Below are 19,806 nucleotides of genomic sequence, written 5' to 3'. Positions count from 1 at the left end.
GGCCAGGGCAGGTGGGAGGGGCCTTCAAACTGGTGTAGCCCACGCTCCCTATGTCAGCATGAACCACAAACCCAAATCAGCAGTTTCTTCCAACAACTTCAAAGTGTGAATTAAAGCAAACTAGGGTTTGAATTCAGCTCAGTTAAGGTATCGCATTAAACGCACCTAGCTCTAAAAAAGGGATGGGGGGGGTGTTCAGGCAAAAGAAGAACACAGGGGCCAGCAGAGAAACCTAAGGGCTGCTCCCAGCTGTGAATTTGTTACCCCTCATCCCCACTGAGCCCCCTTATCTCTCCCTCTCCCTCTCTCTCTCTCGCTCTCACACACACACACACCCCACAGTCTCAGGTGCCAGACCCAAAGTCTTTTTTTTTTATAAGATATTTATTAGGATTTTCCATTTTATACAAACAAAAACAAAAAACATTAAAAAGAAAAAATAATAAAAACACATAAATTTCATAACTTATTTTTCAATAACATATTTCCCTGACCTCCTCATGCCTCCCCTTCTTGTATTCCAGTTCAAATTGTTCATCCAGCAAATCCTTATCTCATAGCATTACAGCTAAAAACCCCTTGTTTTCTATCCATCTTCTTAAATTATTGTAACTTATACTTTTACTTATATACAAAGAAAAAGAACTATTTTTTCATATTCTTTTGTACCATTACAGCTAATAACCCCTTAAATTCAATCCAACATCACTCAAAGTCTTGAAGCCACAGGAGCAAAGAAGGCACTGCAAGACAGTGCACTACAGGTGCCGCCTGCAACAGAAGCCAGTCCCATCTCCCAGAGGAAAGGCATGGGGGCCACACAAACTGGCCACCGAGAAAGGCATCACCAAGGATCAATAGAGAGGCCAGAGCAGCCTGAGAGGCACAAGCTTATTGCAGACTATTCTTAGTGGGGCTCACTCAGCTTTGGAAAAGAGGCTGACTGGACAACCTGTTACCTCCTGCAGCAAAAGAAGAAAAACAGGCTACCAAGGGATCTGGCAAAAGGTCTCCCCCCAAGTCTGCCTCGCTGCACTGTGGGAGGAGGAGCAAACATGCAAAGTCTCGGGGTAAACTCTCGCAACCAGCACTCAGGAGGAGCCAAAAAAAACCCATTAAACAGTTTCATGTTTGAAAAACTGGAATGCATCTCTCTGCAAATTAAAGACAGATTGGAAAGAGAGGGACAGACCTGGAAAGTTCTCTGCTCATCAAATTAAAAACAAGAGCCCTATTCATAAAAAATTCTTCAGTGGTCAAGTCACATTCTTCACTCTTGTGTTTTTATGTGCCACGAGGGGGAGCAACATTCTGCCGGTGAGGGGGGCCACTAGGACCAATGTCTTAGCCCCCCCTTCAGCAGACTAGGCGGGGGCACCCATCCTCAAGCCATCCCAAGGATTCTTCACGTGGCCAACAGCTGTACCCAATTAGCAAGCAAGGAGAAAAGTAAATAGTCCTCCTCAGTATTTTGTTGCATCCTCCAAAATTCACATGACACAACAACAGCAGCAGCAACTCAGAGTGAAGATCAACCCGCCCCTTCCAGGCAATATTCCCAAATCTACAAAGCCAAAAGGAGATGAGAGGATAGTAAACTGTGGGCACTGGAGAAATAAAGCAGAGCAGAGATGCTGGGGAGAGCAAAACCCAGGCAGGCAGGAAGCCACAAGGCGGAGCATCGCTCACAAGTGGCACTACTTGGCCATCCTGTTTTGCTCAGAGACAGCAGGATGCCAGGCAGTCATACACTGCCCCCCCCAAGCTCTCTTTCTGGGTCACTCTATAAAAGCTGGACCTCTGAAAGCCTCCACTTTTCACATCGCTGTGCAGGGTCTCCAAAGAGCTTGTTTTGCCGCAAGAGTGACTTCTGCATCAAATACCAAGGGAAGTGCCCTCATTGCAAATGTGTACATTGCTGGGCTCTCACACGCTTGAAAGGCATCTCTGAAGCAAGCAAGCAATTTCTGGGAGGGAAGGGCGCACCCCCAGAAGACGAGACCAAGAGCAGGAGATGAGCAGAGCATGGCTTGGCAGGGGACCATCTCAGCCAGATGCCATTTGCACTGGCCAGCCAGACACATCCTGAGGGAGACTGAAGGGGGGAGGGAAAGTGCCCACGTGCAGGGAGCCAGGAAAACTTCCTTTTTATTTATTTATTTTGTTTTTATAAATAAAGTAACATGCAGCAGCAGCCGCCGCCATCCTAGGCCTCCTGACATTTGAGCAAAGAGCTCCTGTGCTCCACTTGCTGCCCATTCTTTCTAGAGCTCCTTAATCTTCCACTTTCCCCCTCACTGGATTCATGAGGAAAAGGAGGCTGAGGCTTGCCCAAGGCCATCCTCGGAAGCCAGGTCTGCCACGTTCAAGCCCAAACTAAAGAAAACATAGCCTAACAACCCCTCTCTTCTGGGACGCAATGAAAGCAGCTGCCAGAGGAGCTTGTATAAAAGAAAAAAACATCCCTTCGAGCCCAAACCCCAAAGCCCACCACTGCACTGCTGCCTCCTGTCCACAGGTGTGACAGACACTCCTTGCACTGACGGGTCACTCAAACAGTTTGGCAAGGCACACGGACCTCAAGGTGCGACCCACAGGTGCCTCTCCCCAGACTGAAGTGCTGGAAGCCACTCAGAAGCCAAGGCAGGAAGCTTCCTCCCCCAGCTCTGCAGGAGCCTCTGGGATGCGGCTGTCTCCACGCCCAGCTGGAGTTTCCTTATTGCAGATGCCTGGAAAGGAAAGCCCAGCCAAGGATCAATGGGCAAGAAAATGCGGTCGTTGGCTGGCAGGCAAAAGGCAACACCGGCTTCTCAAGAGATGCCGAGAGCTAGGCCTCCTTCTTCCTTTTTGGCTAGGATCTGCCTTTGCCCCAGGAGCACGCCCAGAGGTGTTGCTGGGCCTCCACAGCAAAGGCAAGGTGGGAGAGGGAGTCAGGGAAGCCAAACTGGTGTGCAGAGAGGTCGTCCCGTACTTTGGACAGGTGTCAAATCAACATGCAGGTGTGGAGGTGGAAGCAGCACTGCCTGGGACGTTCTAGAGTCCACCAGGCCCAGAGGAGGCTCCAGACAGGATCAGGTGTGCTCCTAACCGCAAGCAGGCGAGGTGGGTTTAAGACTCCATAAGACTCCATGACAGCCTGCAGCCTTCTCCTCCTCAGTGCAACACTGCCTCCCACAGACACAACATAATTAATGCTGCCCCAAACCCCTCTGCTGACCTTGATGGAGACCTGGTGATCAAGGCAAGAGACCATCATTTGGTGGCTCTGTCTGGGCTGAGCTGCAGCAGAGAAAGACCCTCTGTCACCTGCTTGATCTGAGCAGAAAGCCCCCCGCCTCTGCTTTTTGCGCTCAGGATCCTGATCATCTACAAACCCCAATGCTCAGGTGGAAGCAAGTGCCAAGTGGCGCTGGGCTGCAGCAGAGGCAGGCATCACAGACCCTCCTTGAAGGCTGCAGTTTGGCTGAGTTGGGGGCAAAAGGAAGACGTTTCTAGAGGGGGACACAAAAAGAGGCACCGAGCTCCCAGGGATGGAGCAACGCTTGCTCTGCCACTTGGGAGATCACTTCATATCTGCAAAAATACTTTTTGCGCCAGTCTAAGATACATTCTGGCAGACAACCAAAGCAGACCTCTTAAAACAAGCACCCACCAAGCAAGTCCACTCCGAGGCTCCCGCTGGGCACAAACAAACAAGTATGATGTAAGAGACAAATTCCGAAGCAAGACAGGAAATCTATGAGCAGGTCTGTGCCTTCCCTGGTTGTTTGTTGTGGGGGGTGTTAGGTTGCTTCTAAAGAGGTTTCTCTGAGCATGTGCAGAATTTATAGCATAGGCCAGTAGTTTTCAACTGGTGCACTGCTACACCCTTCAGCACCTTGAATGATGGTCAGGATTGTACCACTTATGCCACAAGGGAGCCACAGAAAGAACGTTGTTGGTCAAGGGAGCCATGGATTCAAAAAGGTTGAAAACCTCTGTATTAAGGTGTTCAGCAAATTAAAATACAAAAATATATACTAGAACCATCCATAAAAACTACTAACAGCAGCAACATAAAGTACAGAAATACAGCAATAAAGCATTACAATATACAGAAAACAGAAGTCTCCAGAATCACTAACAGCAAAAAGGTATCTTTTTGAAAGAGGGAAGGAGTTTGCCAAAGGTCCTGAGAGAGGCAGCACCACACCAGCAGCTTCTCTGGGAATGAAATGCAAAGAAGGCCAAGGATGCTGAACCTCTAAGAGCTGGATATCAAGCCAAGCAGGGACCAAGATGGAGAAACCTCTTGGTTTCATAAGCCCATCTTATTTGAATCCAGCCTCAGCTTCCCCTTGAGCATTCAGCCACCAGCAGCGTCTCTGAATGTGTGACTTTCCAACATTCTTGTCTGGTGTGCTTGGACACCTCGGTGGGCCAGAAAAGCTTCGTTCAAGAGGCCTCCATCAGCTGCCCTACAAGGCAGGAGAGCGGCATCTTCCCCACCCGCAAACGCCCAGAACTGCCCAGCCTTCAAGGCTGGCCACCAGTGGCTGCCCTGGCATCTGGCTGACAGCTAAAAAGCAGCTTTCCTTCTTGTGTCACAGGAGCCCTGCTCTTGCCAGAGGAGGCCCCAGTCCTGCGGGAACGACCTGTGTGGTACCCAGCGCAGGGGGCATGACACAGCGCGTCCAGGTCTGTATCAGCTCTGGCCTCAAAGGCCTCACCACATCCACTCTCTGCCTATGGGACTTCAGGAAGGCCTTGCTGGTCTCCTCTGCTTTCCCTGGGAACAGCTGGGGGTCCGGGGGGCCCAGTCTAGTCAAGAAGCAATACGAGAAGACATGTGGAGAAACTATTTGCTTCCTCCTTGTCTGAATGCCACAGCAGTACAAAGACCAGCGTTCCTCTCATCACTGCCCTTGCAAAGACCCTCCAAGTGACCCTATTTTACAGAGACAGTCCCAGATTTACAGAAGCTGCCCCAGTTTCTGATTTGATCCCATAATGTCCTGCTTTTCCTTAGGACGTCCCTATTTTCATAAGAGAAAGTTTGTAAGGTATGGAGTTATCCAACCCCCCAAGCAATCTGAAGGCATCCCTGTATAGGTTAGTTTTTTAATGTTTAATGTTTTATTTTGTTTTTATATATGTTGGAAGCTGCCCAGAGTGGCTTGGACAATCCAGTCAGATGAGTGAGGTATAAATATTATTATTGTTGTTATTGAATAGGATGTCCCTATTTTCCTTGGAGAAATGTGGATGGCATGCCCTTAATGGGAAGCAGAGCAGAGCTCAGGAAGGCTCAGACTACGGCTGGTCTTGAGCAAAACAGCTGTCCTTTCCAGCTTCTCCCTTCATCCATTTCTCTCTGGTTATCTGCAGCAATGTATGCACAGAGGATACGGCCCCATCTCAGGCTGCAACCGTCTGGCTCCTGCTGCTCTCAAGCAGCCGTAAACCAACAGGCAGATTTTCTAAAAGGCTGAGGCCCTCGCACCATCACGTGGGAGAAAAATGCAAGAGGAAAGGAAACTTAAAACCTGCAATTTGCCACTGCCCAACATACAGATGCCTCACTGGGAGGAAACAAGCCAGCTAAAAACAGGGTTGAAAAGCGCAGTGCACTGTAACTAGTCCCACATCGAAAGCACCCCCTAGCCTGCCCCACTTGGGCAAACTCACGTGACTTGTTACAGCAGTGAAGCAGAGAACACAGACAACATGGTTTTGGAAACAAAATGGAAGCATGAAAACCACATTATTACTGGAAAGAACCCTGCATGCATGTGAGCAGCAGACAAATAAATAAGGGGGAGGAAAAATGAGGTGATGTTAAGCTAGTTCTAGGAAGTTTGCAGGGAGGTGTGAGTACAGTGAGAAGGGAATTTGGAAGGGCTCCGCTGTGTTGCCTTTTTGCTGTTAGCTTCTATGTAGAATGTAGATTTTTTTCAATTTCGTTGTTCTGTATGGGACAATGACAATAAAGATTATTGTACGGTATCATATCGTTCTACCCATCTCTGCTATTTTGCCTTGTAAAAACTGTTTTCTGTTTACTTAAACCTCTGCAGTTGTTTAACATTACCATTTTCCTCTCAATGTCTATATGCCCCTGCTTTACTCTAACTTTTGTCATTGTTTAAAACAGCAACTTTTTTTCCTTTCACTGCTTCTCCCTTTTCACTGAACTCAAACTTCTTCCTCTTCCATTCCTCAACCCCTTCATGTGAGAGAGATAAGGGATGTGAAGTCCTCAAATATTCCATAGCACCGTCACATAATGTATTTCACTACTGGTGATTACTAAATGTAGTAATGTGGAACAGATAATTTAACAAGCAGAGACCCATATATGTAGAACAAGCAAGAACAAGGCATGGAAAGGGGAGCAATATGTGTGTGCAAGGAGGAGCTGAGAAAAGTGGGGGATGCATGGACCAAGGGATAAAGGTGAAAACTGGAGCACAGCGTGGCTGCAGAACAGAAGAGAGAGGTGGGGTTGGGAAAGTGGAAAATGAACTCACCAGTTGCAGAAGGCAGGAAGCTCTTGGGGGTTGATATGGGAGAATGAGAGGGAGGCTGGTGAGGGGAGCAAGCCCAGCCCCTACTATCATCCTATTTGTTACAGATCTGGAATCAATACCAATTTGGAGCCTCTCCCCTTCGGAGTCAATAAAAGATGATATAAAGCATCGGTTACATAGAGGAGGGAGAAAGGTTGTTTTCTGCTGCTCCAGAGAAGCGGACACGGAGCAATGGATCCAAACTACAAGAAAGAAGATTCCACCTAAACATTAGGAAGAACTTCCTGACAGTAAGAGCTGTTCGACAGTGGAATTTGCTGCCAAGGAGTGTGGTGGAGTCTCCTTCTTTGGAGGTCTTTAAGCAGAGGCTTGACAACCATATGTCAGGAGTGCTCTGATGGTGTTTCCTGCTTGGCAGGGGGTTGGACTCGATGGCCCTTGTGGTCTCTTCCAACTCTATGATTCTATGATTCTATGGTAGGCAAACTAAGGCCCAGGGGCTGGATCCGGCCCAATCGCCTTCTCAATCCGGCCCGCAGACGGTCCGGGAATCAGCATGTTTTTACATGAGTAGAATAAATGCATCTCTGGGTTATTTGTGGGGCATAGGAATTCGTTCATTTTTTATTTTTTTTCAAAATATAGTCCAGCCCACCACATGGTCTGAGGGATGGTGGACCAGCCCCCTGCTGAAAAAGTTTGCTGAGCCCTGATATAAAGGCAATAGCAGGTTTCCAAATGGGGAAGGATCATAATCATTTCAGGGTTAAAGCTCTTATGACCCAAAGTTCAATGATTCCATCGTTAAAGACTTTGGAAAACTAAGTATAAAGGCCAATAGGCACAGATACCAAAATCTTAACCAGCCTTTTATAAAACAAGATACCAGACCTGAACAAGTAAAACAATATCTTATGGGCATAGACTACGGGCTGGGGAGTAATCCCCTTAGAAATCTGGGGAAATCTATAGGAAACTGCATATAGACTCCCTTTAAATACTGTATGGAGTAAGAGAAAATTTCTCTAAGATCATGAGTAGGTGGTGCATTGTCCCAATGAAGATAAAAAATTACCCACCCACTTGTTGAAAATGCCAGGGGTGGTTTTCACCCATACACACACACACACAGTGGAAATGCGAGATGTCAAAAATACTGCAGGAAGCTTTCCTTGTTGGGTCAAATTGCAGCTATAAAGATGAATGTATTGCCTAGAATGTTATTTCTGTTTCAAACATTGCAAATTGTTGACAAGATGGACTGTTTCAAGAAGTGGCAGAAAGATATTTCAAAATTTGTCTGGCAGGGCAAAAAGCCCAGGATAAAATTTAAGATATTAACTGATGCAAAAGAAAGGGGGGGATTTGCCCTGCCAGATTTTAAACTTTATTATGAATCAGCGGCTTTTTGCTGGTTGAAAGACTGGCTACTTCTTGAGAACACAGATATCTTGGATCTAGAAGGGTTCAATAATATTTTTGGGTGGCATGCATACTTGTGGTACGACAAGGTCAAAGCGCATAAAGCTTTTAAAAACCATATTGTCAGGAAAGCACTGTATAATGTCTGGATTAGGTATAAAGACCTGCTGGAGAACAAAACTCCCAGGTGGTTGTCCCCAATGGAGGCAAAGGCTGTGAAAAAACTTAATATGGAGTCTAAATGGCCGAAATATTGGGAAATTTTGGAACAAGAAGGGGATGTAATGAAATCGCAGAGTTATGAGAAATTGAAAGATAAAGTGAGAGATTGGCTCCATTACTACCAAATAATGGAGGTTTTTAAGTCAGACAGGAAAATTGGCTTCCAGGTGGAAAAATCAAAACTGGAGACAGAACTATTAGAATCCAAAACTAAGAATTTGTCAAAAATGTATAACTTGCTGTTGGAATGTGATACACAGGATGAAATAGTTAAATCAGCTATGATCAAGTGGGCACAAGATATTGGTCATAACATTATGTTTGAGGACTGGGAACGGTTGTGGACCAACGGTATGAAATTTACGGCATGTAATGCCTTGAAAGAAAATATTATGAAAATGATTTATAGGTGGTACATGACTCCAGTCAAGCTCGCAAAAATTTACCACTTGTCTGATAATAAGTGTTGGAAATGTAAAGAGACTGAAGGTACATTCTTTCACCTTTGGTGGACTTGCCCAAGGATTAAGGCTTTCTGGGAAATGATTTATAATGAAATGAAAAAGGTATTTAAATATACCTTCTTGGAAAATTGGCTTTCAGGTGGAGAGATCAAAATTAGAAACAGAATTGTTGGAACCCAATACTAAGAATTTGTCAAGAATGTATAACTTGCTGTTGAAATGGAATACACAGGATGAGACGGTTAAATCAGCTATGATTAAATGGGCACAAGACATTGGTCATGACATCATGTTTGCTGACTGGGAACAGTTATGGACCACCAGTATAAAGTTTACGGCATGTAATGCCTTAAGAGAGAACATTATGAAAATGATTTATAGGTGGTACATGACCCCAGTCAAGCTTGCAAAAATCTATCATACGCCCAATAATAAATGCTGGAAATGTAATGAAACTGAAGGTACTTTCTACCACCTTTGGTGGACGTGCCCAAGGATCAAGGCCTTCTGGGAAATGATCTATAATGAAATTAAGAAGGTCCTTAAGTGTACCTTTCATAAGAAACCAGAGGCCTTTCTCCTGGGCATGGTAGGCCAATTGGTGTCAAGGAAAGATAGGACATTCTTTATGTATGCTACAACAGCAGCAAGAGTTCTTTTAGCAAAGTATTGGAAGACACAAGAACTACCCACGCTGGAAGAGTGGCAGACGAAGGTGATAGACTATATGGGATTGGCTGAGATGACTGGCAGAATCCGCGACCAAGGAAAAGAGACGGTGGAAGAAGACTGGAAGAAATTTAAAGTTTATCTTAAGAACTGTTGTAAAATTAATGAGTGCTAAAATGTCATGGGTAATGTAAAACAGAATTGCAGCGATAAATGATTGGGTAAGAGAAAAAGGATCAAAGAAATTGAATCATAAGTAATTGAAATTAGGGGTTGCTGAAAAAGTTTAAAACGGATGCAGAAAAGGGAGGTATGGGGAAGTCGTTGAAATAAGGCTTAAGAAAAAAAGGTTATGAAATTATACGTGTTTATATGTTTGTTTGTCTATGTATTGTTAGTTGTAAAGTGTCTTAATTCATGTTGGAAAATCAATAAAAAATTATAAAAAAATAAAAAATAAATATACCTTCTTGAAGAAACCAGAGGCCTTTCTCCTGGGTATGGTCGGCCAATTGGTGTCAAGGAAGGACAGAACTTTTTTTATGTATGCTACAACAGCAGCAAGAATTCTCATCGCAAAATATTGGAAGACACAAGATCTACCCACCTTGGAAGAATGGCAGATGAAAGTGATAGACTATATGGGACTGGCAGAAATGACCGGCAGAATCCGAGACCAGGGAAAAGAGACGGTGGAAGAAGATTGGAAGAAATTTAAGGACTATCTTAAGAAACATTGCAAAATTATTGAAGGCTAGAACGATGTTGATTCAGAAATTAAGGAGTTAAAAGCTGTAACGATTATGTGATTAAGAAAAGAAAGGTTAAAAAGTACATAGAAATTAGGGAAAGGATTTGTTGAATTGACTTAATTAGAGAATGGAATACAGAAAGGGGAGGTATGAGGAGGTCGGGAAAGTAAGTTTTATGAATATAAGGGATGGAAACTATACCTGTTTTGTATGTGTGTTTTTTCTATTTTGGATTGTATGTATTGTTATTGTTTTTGTTTTTATTGTTCTGTTTATTCTGTTTTATATAAATTCCTAAACTTTAATAAATATATTATAAAAAAAAATACTGCAGGAAAATTAAACATTAATTAACAAGGATTATAGGCTATGAAGTCCCAATTCATCCAGCATTCTTTTTATTACATTATACGAAATGATCAGTTAGACCAGAACATAAAGAACGAGCCCATTAGACTTCAGCTGTTGCCAGAGTACTTTTTGCTAATGACTGGATAGAATCAACAGTGTCCACAACCCAAAAATGGCTGGATGGAATCAGGGACTTTGCAGCACTGGTGAAGTCAACACATTCCCTTAGACTTTTGGAACACGACTTCTTGATAATGTGGCAGAATTTTATTGAATTATTACCAAACATAACTTAGCGGATCCACAATGTTTTATTCATTTAAAGTTGGCTGTGTTTTTCTGATCTTAGATTAAATGTTATAATGTTCTAAAAACTAATAAGTGGCACAAGATACAAAATTGCTTTTTTTACTACAGGTGAAACTCGAAAAATTAGAATATCATGGAAAAGTTCATTTATTTCAGAAATTCAACTTAAAAGGTGAAACTAATATATGAGATAGACTCATGACATGCAAAGCAAGATATGTCAAGCATTTATTTGTTATAATTGTGATGATTATGGCGTACAGCGTACATTGCTTTGCATGTCATGAGTCTATCTCATATATTAGTTTCACCTTTTAAGTTGAATTACTGAAATAAATGAACTTTTCCATGATATTCTAATTTTTCGAGTTTCACCTGTAACTATAATTGCATTATCAGGCTGCTTGCTGGTGATCAATGGTTAATATTTATCGGAATTACTAAGAATGGACTTCTCTCTGTGTCATTTTATTTAACAGATTTAAGAGAATTGAAAAGGATGTGCCTATTTTCTCGGAAAGCCTGGCCTTTTCAGAGTATCTCAGGAAGCTCAGCTCCTAGCAAGCATTTCTAAGACAGCTGCATGAGGCAGGGAGTGAGACGCCTGCATTGCAGGGGACTGAACCAGAAGACCCTCAGGGTCCCTTCAAACTCTACAATTCTATGATTCTATGATCACAAATGTATCAGCAGGCCTGGAAGAAGAGGCAGCAAAGGAGGGAAGGAGGGAGGGAGGATTTGCAATTTTCAAACAATTAATTACCTATGTGGCAGAAATGCAGGAAAGGATAAGTGTCCCACTGGTTTCCAGAAACACTGTGTTTATCCTCCTCCTCCTCCTCCTCCTCCTCCTCCTCTGTTTCACCACCTGGCAGCAGAGCAATTTTCTTTTGTGTAAGGCTCCCTATGAGCTACCTCTGGCACGCCTGTGCGTGGACCTGAGCTTCAGTTGCAGTGTGGCGCTGACAACGCCAAGGTTGCAGGTCTGATCCCCATATGGGACAGCTGCCTATTCCTGCATTGCAGGAAGTTGGACTAGATGATCTCAGGGTCCCTTCCAGCTCTACAATTCCATGATTCTCCATTAGATTCTCCTTGGCAAAATCTGGCCCTGGAAGACGACATGAACAGAGAGGCAGGATCAGACCATCCACAGCAATCTCACAGGAAGATGCCAGACATGGAGATGCACAGCCGTGGGGCAGGCAGAAGACCCCCGGTTCTTTCCCCAATGGCACCTCTGTGTAGGTGGCATAGCCCCACCTGAAACCTTGGAGGGCTGCTGCCAGTCAGTGGGGACAGTGCTGAGTCTGGTGGACTAACGGGCTGCCTCTGTCTATGTTCCATTCCTATTACAAATCTGGTTTTACAAAGGCATTGCCAAGCCCAGAACCAGCCTTGATGGGGCTTTGCGCCCATGAAACATGGGAAGAAAGAGGCTGGGGAAGGCCCTGCAGTGTCTCTGAGAAATCACTCTGAAGTCTCACACTTACAGAACAAAGCGCACACGCCACATCTATTTTCCCTGGGAGAGTACAAAGCACCAATGTGTCTGGCACACCCCCACCCCCACCTCATTCGAAGCCCAGTGCCAATCGGTGGAGTGTCTGCAAGGGATCGGTCTCACATCACAGCAAGAGAAAATCTAAACTCTTTGGACAAAGAAAGCGGCTTATCTGACTCTTCTCTGGCAGACTTGCTGTCAGACTGACAGGATGGAGTACAGCTTGGGGGCACAATTGGATCAAGCTGCAAAATGTAGCCTGAAATGTGTGGGTCTCACTCCCCTCCCTGCGCCTCTTCAGTGACACAGCAGGACAAAGGGAAATGGAAAAATAATGTGCAGAGAGGCCTTGGAGACTGGCCCCTCGCACCTGGGGAGGCTGAGAGACCCCTCCTGGGCCAGACTCCTCAGTTTCCTACTATTTGGAGCAGATTAATAGCCTTCATATCACCAGAGTCAGCGGAGTAAAACTCGGCCCTTGTTGCCATGGAAACAGAAGCACAGCCTCAGACAAACATTTATGGGAAACCTGCCATTTCCTTCAAGAGCAAAATAGAAAGGAAGCAAAAGCCGCCGCCGCCCCCAAACCTATGGCAGAAAAAAATTGCCCTTGCTTTCTCCAGAGAGAGAGCTAAGAAGAGCCTGTCCGGGGCTTCTCTGCTCAGCAGCCCTGGGCACACAGCCGCACATGCAGCCAAGGAAAGAGTGGCTTCCTCTCTTGCACAGCGGCCTCGGGGGTGAAGAGCCTCTGGTCCAAGAGGAAGGCAGGCTGCTGCTGCCAGGCACTGGCCCTTTCACAGCTCGTGCTGGCAGCTCAAGGCAGGCAGGGCGGGCGGACGGAGGAGGAGTCCTCCTAACACAACGTTCCTCGCTGCCTCTGGAGCAAAATCTGAAGCCGAGAAAACCCTCGTCGTGTTTCGTCCCACTATGAAGGCATCACAATCCATCTGGCACAAATTCCAATGCCCGTCAGAGCATGGGAGATGCCCCAGCCTTGCAAAGCAGCTGACGGCATGGGAGAGTCCACACCAGGCATTTATTCCAGAATGGCCAGGCTTCGTTCACTTGCTTTTTATAGGGCAACTACACAAGGTTGTCAAGATACTGTCCTTATCCTGTGCTTTTGGGCCGAGGGGGCTCCTTTTAGGAGCTCAGAACATCCAACTTTTAGGGGGAAGGGGAGAGAACAAAATTGTGATTCCTGTAGCAGGCCATCCAAAGAGGTCAGAAGAGTGGGGCTGAGGAGATTCCACTTGCACCCAGAACCCCATTTCACACATGACCTGAGCCTTTCCTACCTATCCTCCCTGCTTCAGGAGCCGCCAGGGCAGGCGCTGGGAGATGCTGGGTGCTGGGTACTGGAGGGGGTCACAGAGGCACGGGAGCCACAAGATAAATGCTTGCATTCCCCCAACCACCCACGAAGAAGGAGAGCTGCCTGTTGCAAGTCAGGACGATGGTGGCCAGGGAGTCAGAGCAAGCGGGCTAGGGAGGAATGGGAAGGCTCCGTAGGCAGCAAAGTCAAGAGAGAGAGGTAGGCCCCGTGCTCCCAGCTGTCCGTGTTAACTGCTGGGTAAAGACAAGGGTAATCTCGTTTCAAACATTGCAGATTGTGGATAAAATGGATTGTTTCAAGAGGTGGCAAAAAGACATATCTAGATTTGTCTGGCAGGGCAAAAAGCCCAGAATAAAATTTAAGATACTAACTGATGCAAAAGAAAGAGCGGGGTTTGCCCTGCCGGACTTAAAATTGTATTATGAATCAGCGGCTTTTTGCTGGCTGAAAAACTGGTTGCTTCTTGAAAACACAAACATTTTGGATTTGGAAGGGTTCAATAACAGATTTGGCTGGCATGCATATATATGGTATGACAAGGTTAAAACCCACCAAGGTTTCAAAAACCATATTGTTAGGAAAGCATTATATAATGTTTGGATTCGGTATAAAGATTTGTTGGAAAACAAAACCCCTAGGTGGTTGTCACCAATGGAAGCTAAGGAAGTGAAAAAACTTAATATGGAATCCAAATGGCCAAAATATTGGGAAATTATAGAACATGAGGAGGGAAAAGTGAAATTGCAGAGTTATGAGAAATTGAAGTCTAAAGTAAGAGACTGGCTTCATTATTACCAGATAAATGAAGTTTTCAAACAGGACAGGAAAATTGGCTTCCAGGTGGAGAGGTCAAAATTAGAAACAGAGCTTTTGGAACCCAATACTAAGAATCTGTCAAGAATGTATAACTTGCTGTTGAAATGGAATACACAGGATGAGACGGTTAAATCAGCTATGATTAAATGGGCACAAGACATTGGTCATGACATTATGTTTGCTGACTGGGAACAGTTATGGACTACCGGTATAAAGTTTACGGCATGTAATGCCTTAAGAGAGAACATTATGAAAATGATTTATAGGTGGTACATGACCCCAGTCAAGCTTGCAAAAATCTATCATACGCCCAATAATAAATGCTGGAAATGTAAGGAAACTGGAGGTACTTTTTACCACCTTTGGTGGACGTGCCCAAGGATCAAGGCCTTCTGGGAAATGATCTATAATGAAATTAAGAAGGTACTTAAGTGTACTTTTCATAAGAAACCAGAGGCCTTCCTCCTGGGCATGGTAGGCCAATTGGTGTCAAGGAAAGATAGGACATTCTTTATGTATGCTACAACAGCAGCAAGAGTTCTTTTAGCAAAGTATTGGAAGACACAAGAACTACCCACGCTGGAAGAGTGGCAGACGAAGGTGATAGACTATATGGGATTGGCTGAGATGACTGGCAGAATCCGCGACCAAGGAAAAGAGACGGTGGAAGAAGATTGGAAGAAATTTAAAGTTTATCTTAAGAACTGTTGTAAAATTAATGAGTGCTAAAATGTCATGGGTAATGTAAAACAGAATTGCAGCGATAAATGATTGGGTAAGAGAAAAAGGATCAAAGAAATTGAATCATAAGTAATTGAAATTAGAGGTTGCTGAAAAAGTTTAAAACAGGGATGCAGAAAAGGGAGGTATGGGGAAGTCGTTGAAATAAGGCTTAAGAAAAAAAGGTTATGAAATTATACGTGTTTACATGTTTGTCTGTTAATGTGTTATGTTGTGAATTGTTAGTTTTTGTGTGTTAATATATGTTGTAAAACCAATAAAAATTTATTATAAAAAAAAAGACAAGGGTAATCTCACTTCATTTTTGACTACTGCTGTTCATTCAGAGCAACAGCACAAATCTGCGTGTGTGTCTAGAGCAAGGAAATGGAAACCAGAGCAAGGTCTCTCTGATCAAGAGCTCAACCTGGCAGTGAGCCCCCTTGGCGCCACGCTTTGTAGGGGCTGGAAGGGAGAGCAAGAGAGAAGAATGGCTAGAGGGGGGGAGCCCTTGCCCACTCTGGGCCTGGCTGACCCCCACGAGCAGGAGCAGGACCCTCAGGGGCCCCAAGTTCCACTTGGTGAGCAGAAAGGCAGCATAACCTAAGAGCCCAGGAAGTGGAGAAATGGCTTCTTCATTCAGCAGCTAAATAGAATTCCATGTACACGTTAGTCGTGACCATGCACACATAGCACAGTCCCCTTCGCAAGACTCTGCAATGCGGGAGGGGGGGAGGTGAGAGCCCTTCCCCCAAGGCCTGAAGGCAAACAACTAGCTCAGCAAGCCGAGTAATGGAAACTTTTTGGAGAGCAGCATGCCCAGGAGCCTGATGGAAAGCGTACCAAGTGTGACTCTTAGAAGGACCAGCAGATAGCTGTGAATGTCCTAAATACAGACAGGACTTGGAAAAGCATGGGAACTATCCACAGGAACCTCAGAAGCCAGAGGGAAAGGTGCCAGGCAAAAACCTTCCTCTTCAGCCAGACCTTTGGCTGAACAACAGCCTGAATCCTTTTAAATGTGTTTGTGGAAGGTAGGTTTATCGGTTTGTTTTGCTCTTGTTCCTGTTTCTATTGCGTTTTGTGTTTTTATCTTGTATTTTTATGCTGTGAACCACCCCGAGGTCTTCAGATCAAGGGCGGTATACGAAATGAATAAATAAATGAAAATTACAGGGGCCAGAGAAGGTGAGGAGCCACTCTCCCTCACCCCTGGGCAGAGCACACAGCCCTGCTCTCTCCCTCTGGCAGAAGGCAGCAAGCCAGGGAAGACAGTGCATCTGGCTCTCATGGACCTCTGCTGCGGGAGCCTTAGGTGCCCAGTTGTGCGGACGCTCTGCTGTACAGGCCGGGTGGACCCACAGGCATGAGCAAGTCAGGGGGCCTACCTTTGGCCACTTGGGGTTCAGGAGGCGTGCCTGGATGGCGTCATCGAGGGCTTGGTCGTACTGCTGCGTCTTCATGTACGCTGCCGAGCGGTTGCTGTACAGGATGCAGTTCTGAGGATCGATGGCCAGAGCTTCACTGTAGAGCACAATGGCCTTCTGGAAGTTGCCCTCGTGGCAGGCCTGGTTGCTCTGGCGCACCTTCTCAACAAACTCGGCCTTGCTCAGCACAGGGCCATCAGGGCTTCTGCTCTCAAAGCGCTTCAACCCAAACAGAGAAATCTGCAAATAGACAGGGAGGAGGAGGAGGCATTTATCCAATTTATCAGCTAGAACAAGCAGCACTTCCTGCACTTACTAAAATGCTGTTTAGTAATAGAAAAGACACAATGGCTTCCACCCTGCGAAGTCACTGCAGTTTTTCATTATTCAGTGCTCCGGCCCTGTGAAAGTCTCTGCCAAGTCCTCAGGCCCCAATAGCTGGCAAATCAACCCGGATGGGGTCATCAGCTTTTTGCTTCATTTTAAAAAGGCAAGCAGCAGCAGAGTAGAAGGTCCTCACCTTCCCCAGAGGCTGACCTAGGAACCACAGTGAAGATCCTTTCACTATACTAAAACCAACCCCGGCTGGTGGGATTAGCCACACATCACAGATCACATCTGAGGGTGGTGGCTTTGTACACACTTGGATTAAATGCTCTGTCTTCCTCCTCCCAAACGGACCTCCCCGGTAGCTGCTCAGAAAGGAGCCCTTACCTACATTTATCAGAACTGCTGATTCAAGGAATAGTAATGCTTATTTCTTGCCACCCCACCACCCTCAGTTATTTACTGAACATCCTTTCATCCGTTTCCAGTGCAGTACAAATACTTTTCTTGGAGGAGAAAGTAGTCAGCTGTCAGGGCAAAACATGGTCTCTGCAACGCCACAGTAACACTCCCCGAGAACAACCCCCCGCATTTTAGCAAAGTCAAAGTCAAGGAAGCTAAGGGGCAAGCAAACTGGCACACACAGGTTGGACTGGAAGTGGTGCAAACTCTGAGGCTGGGGGCATTCCTGCATCCGCGAGGCCAAGCTCTCATTTATGGCTGTGACAGAAGCCTACAAGCTGCTGAAGGAAGATCATCTACAAGGAGATAATGTGTTCCTTGAAGAAGGCATCACTGTCTTCCAGTACCTTTTCTTAAAGGGGTGTAAGCAAAGCTAGCTTCAAACTGTCCCAACGTGCGGATAATTCATCCTCCTTCCTATCATTCAGTCTCCTCCTCCTTTCCCACCCATTGCCGGCATAGTACCTGGTGGAATCAGGTGGACAGCATGAGGACAGCTGGCCCAACGTAAGTCAGGTGCTGGGACCCAGAGACACTTTGCACAGAAGCCACAGCTCCTGCAAGCATCTCAGAAAGCCTAGAAGTAACTCAAATGGCCTAGAGTAACTGCTAATTGGCAGCAGGACCCAATAAGGAAAATGTATTGTCTGCACAACGCCAGTCTAAGCCAGTGATGGAGACAGCTGACTAGTATGGAACCTGCAGCTGCCTGATGGGCCGCACTAATTCTACTACTTTTTATTTAGGAGGCAAGGAATAAATCTGCCCTCTCGCTAGGAAGCTTCACGCTCAGCCCTTAGGGCTGCATGTAGGGGCAGTGGGTTTCAGGGACTGGAAGAACAGCAGGAACCCTTCGCTACTTGGTGCAAAACAAGCAAGGCAACAACAGCTTTGCTGCTCTTCACCTGCTCATCACTGGCCCATGTAAGAAAAGGCAGGCCGGCACCTGGTGCCCTTGCAGCTCCCACTCAAGAGCATCCACAGCCCCAGCTCCTCCAAAGCCCTCCCAAAGACAATGCCGGATAAAATGGTCTCCTTCAGGGGGGAGCCGCCCCCCCCCCCGCTGTGAAGTGAAACAAGCTGAATAGCAACTCTTCAGGATTTTCAGCTTACGGCACTTTCTCCCCTCTCACCCCAGGAAGGAGAGAGCATTTTCTCAACCAGCTCTTTATTAACCACTTTAGTGCCAAGGCATTGGTACAGACCTCCTTGCAGGACACCCTCCCTGACCCAGCCCTGCTTTTCATATATATATGCGAAAACTGCGCAATCATGTTACCCCTGAAGCCACCCCACAGCTAGCCAGCCAGCCAGCCAGCAAACAGTGCTGGGGAGAGAGCATCCCTGCCAGTCCCAGAGCAGCCACCCCCCCCCCCCCGGGAGCAAGGCCTGAGCAGCACAACAGCTCTGGGAGTGTTGGGTGTGCTCTCGGGGGCAAGCATAGATGAAACTGTGCAACTTGGATGCCTCCAGTGTGTGTGTGTACTCATGCACACCTATATTAAGGAGCAGATGAGTGAAAAGCCTTTCTCTGGCACAGGGGCTGGAAGTGCATTACCAAAGTGGGCAGTACTGAAGGAGATGAGCCCCGGACCTGGTTTGGCACAAGGCAGCTTCCTGGATCTGGAAACTCTGGTCTGCTCAACTCAGTTGCACCAGGAGCTGCCTCAGCCAACCTGGAGCTCTCCAGATGTTTTGGACTACTACTCCCATCCTGCACGGGAAAGGCAAGGCAAGGAAACGGAAAGAAGGCAGGCCAGAAGGGGAGGGGAGAGAGATCCATACCCATCTGTATAAAAATTGCACAAACACTGGAAGTGGGGGGGGGCGCATTTTATACTCCAGGGCGCTAACAAACAAGCCCACCTCACAGTGTGCAACTATCCCCCAACCCTCCAACTTGCCTCAGCGCACACGCGTCAAGTTGGCTTAGTTTCGCCTTTAGTTTCCCCGAGCCAAGCTGTCCGAGCGCCCTTACCCCGGCGCGCCCTCGAGAGCGCGCTCGCCTCCCGGCAGGGGCTGCCCCCAGGCACGTCGGGGCTGCCGAAGGGGCGGCGCTTCCCACCTCCACAGCCCCGCGCCGGGAGCCCCATCCAGCCGGGACGTGGCGCTGGGCGCGGCAAGAAATCGCCGCCTGCCCGACGACCCCCTCCTCTCCCAGCGTCCCAATCCGGCCCCCGCTTCGTCGCCCCGTCCCTCCAGCTTCGCCCGGCGCTCACCCCGGCTAGAAGGGGCCCGCGAGGATCCCGCTCGCCGCCGCCGCCTCCTCGGCGCCAGCGCCTGAAGCTCCGCGGCGCCTCGGGCTCCATGGCGGCCCCGCTTCGGCTCACCGCGGCGGCTGCGACGCCCCCTCGGCCCGCCGGCCGCCCCGCGCCCGCCCCGCCGGCGGCGGCATCGGCGCCATCTTCGGGCTGCGCGCTGCTCCGCCCCGCTGGGGGGGCCGGGGGGCGGCCGCGCCCCTCCTCCGCTCCCTCCAACTGCAGGCGAAAAGTTGCAGCAAGTCCGGGGCAGGACAG

General features: G+C 47.1%; 1 protein-coding gene across 1 annotated transcript in view; it reads right to left on the bottom strand.

Moving 5' to 3' along the window:
* The window catches only part of TTC28 (tetratricopeptide repeat domain 28), a gene marked incomplete at its 5' end in the record, with an annotated part of 117,798 nt that extends 98,104 nt beyond the window's left edge, over nucleotides 1-19,694 (bottom strand). Inside the window, 3 exon segments of the mRNA XM_083589602.1 lie at nucleotides 16,463-16,741; nucleotides 19,510-19,671; nucleotides 19,674-19,694. Coding sequence (XP_083445728.1) covers nucleotides 16,463-16,741; nucleotides 19,510-19,671; nucleotides 19,674-19,694 — 462 coding nt within the window.
* Between the last annotated feature and the right edge of the window lie 112 nt (nucleotides 19,695-19,806).

This window comes from Podarcis filfolensis (genome assembly GCF_964270895.1).
Source record: "Podarcis filfolensis genome assembly, chromosome: 16".
NCBI classification, from domain to species: Eukaryota; Metazoa; Chordata; class Lepidosauria; order Squamata; family Lacertidae; genus Podarcis; species Podarcis filfolensis.
This window is presented reverse-complemented; position numbering and strand designations above follow the sequence as displayed.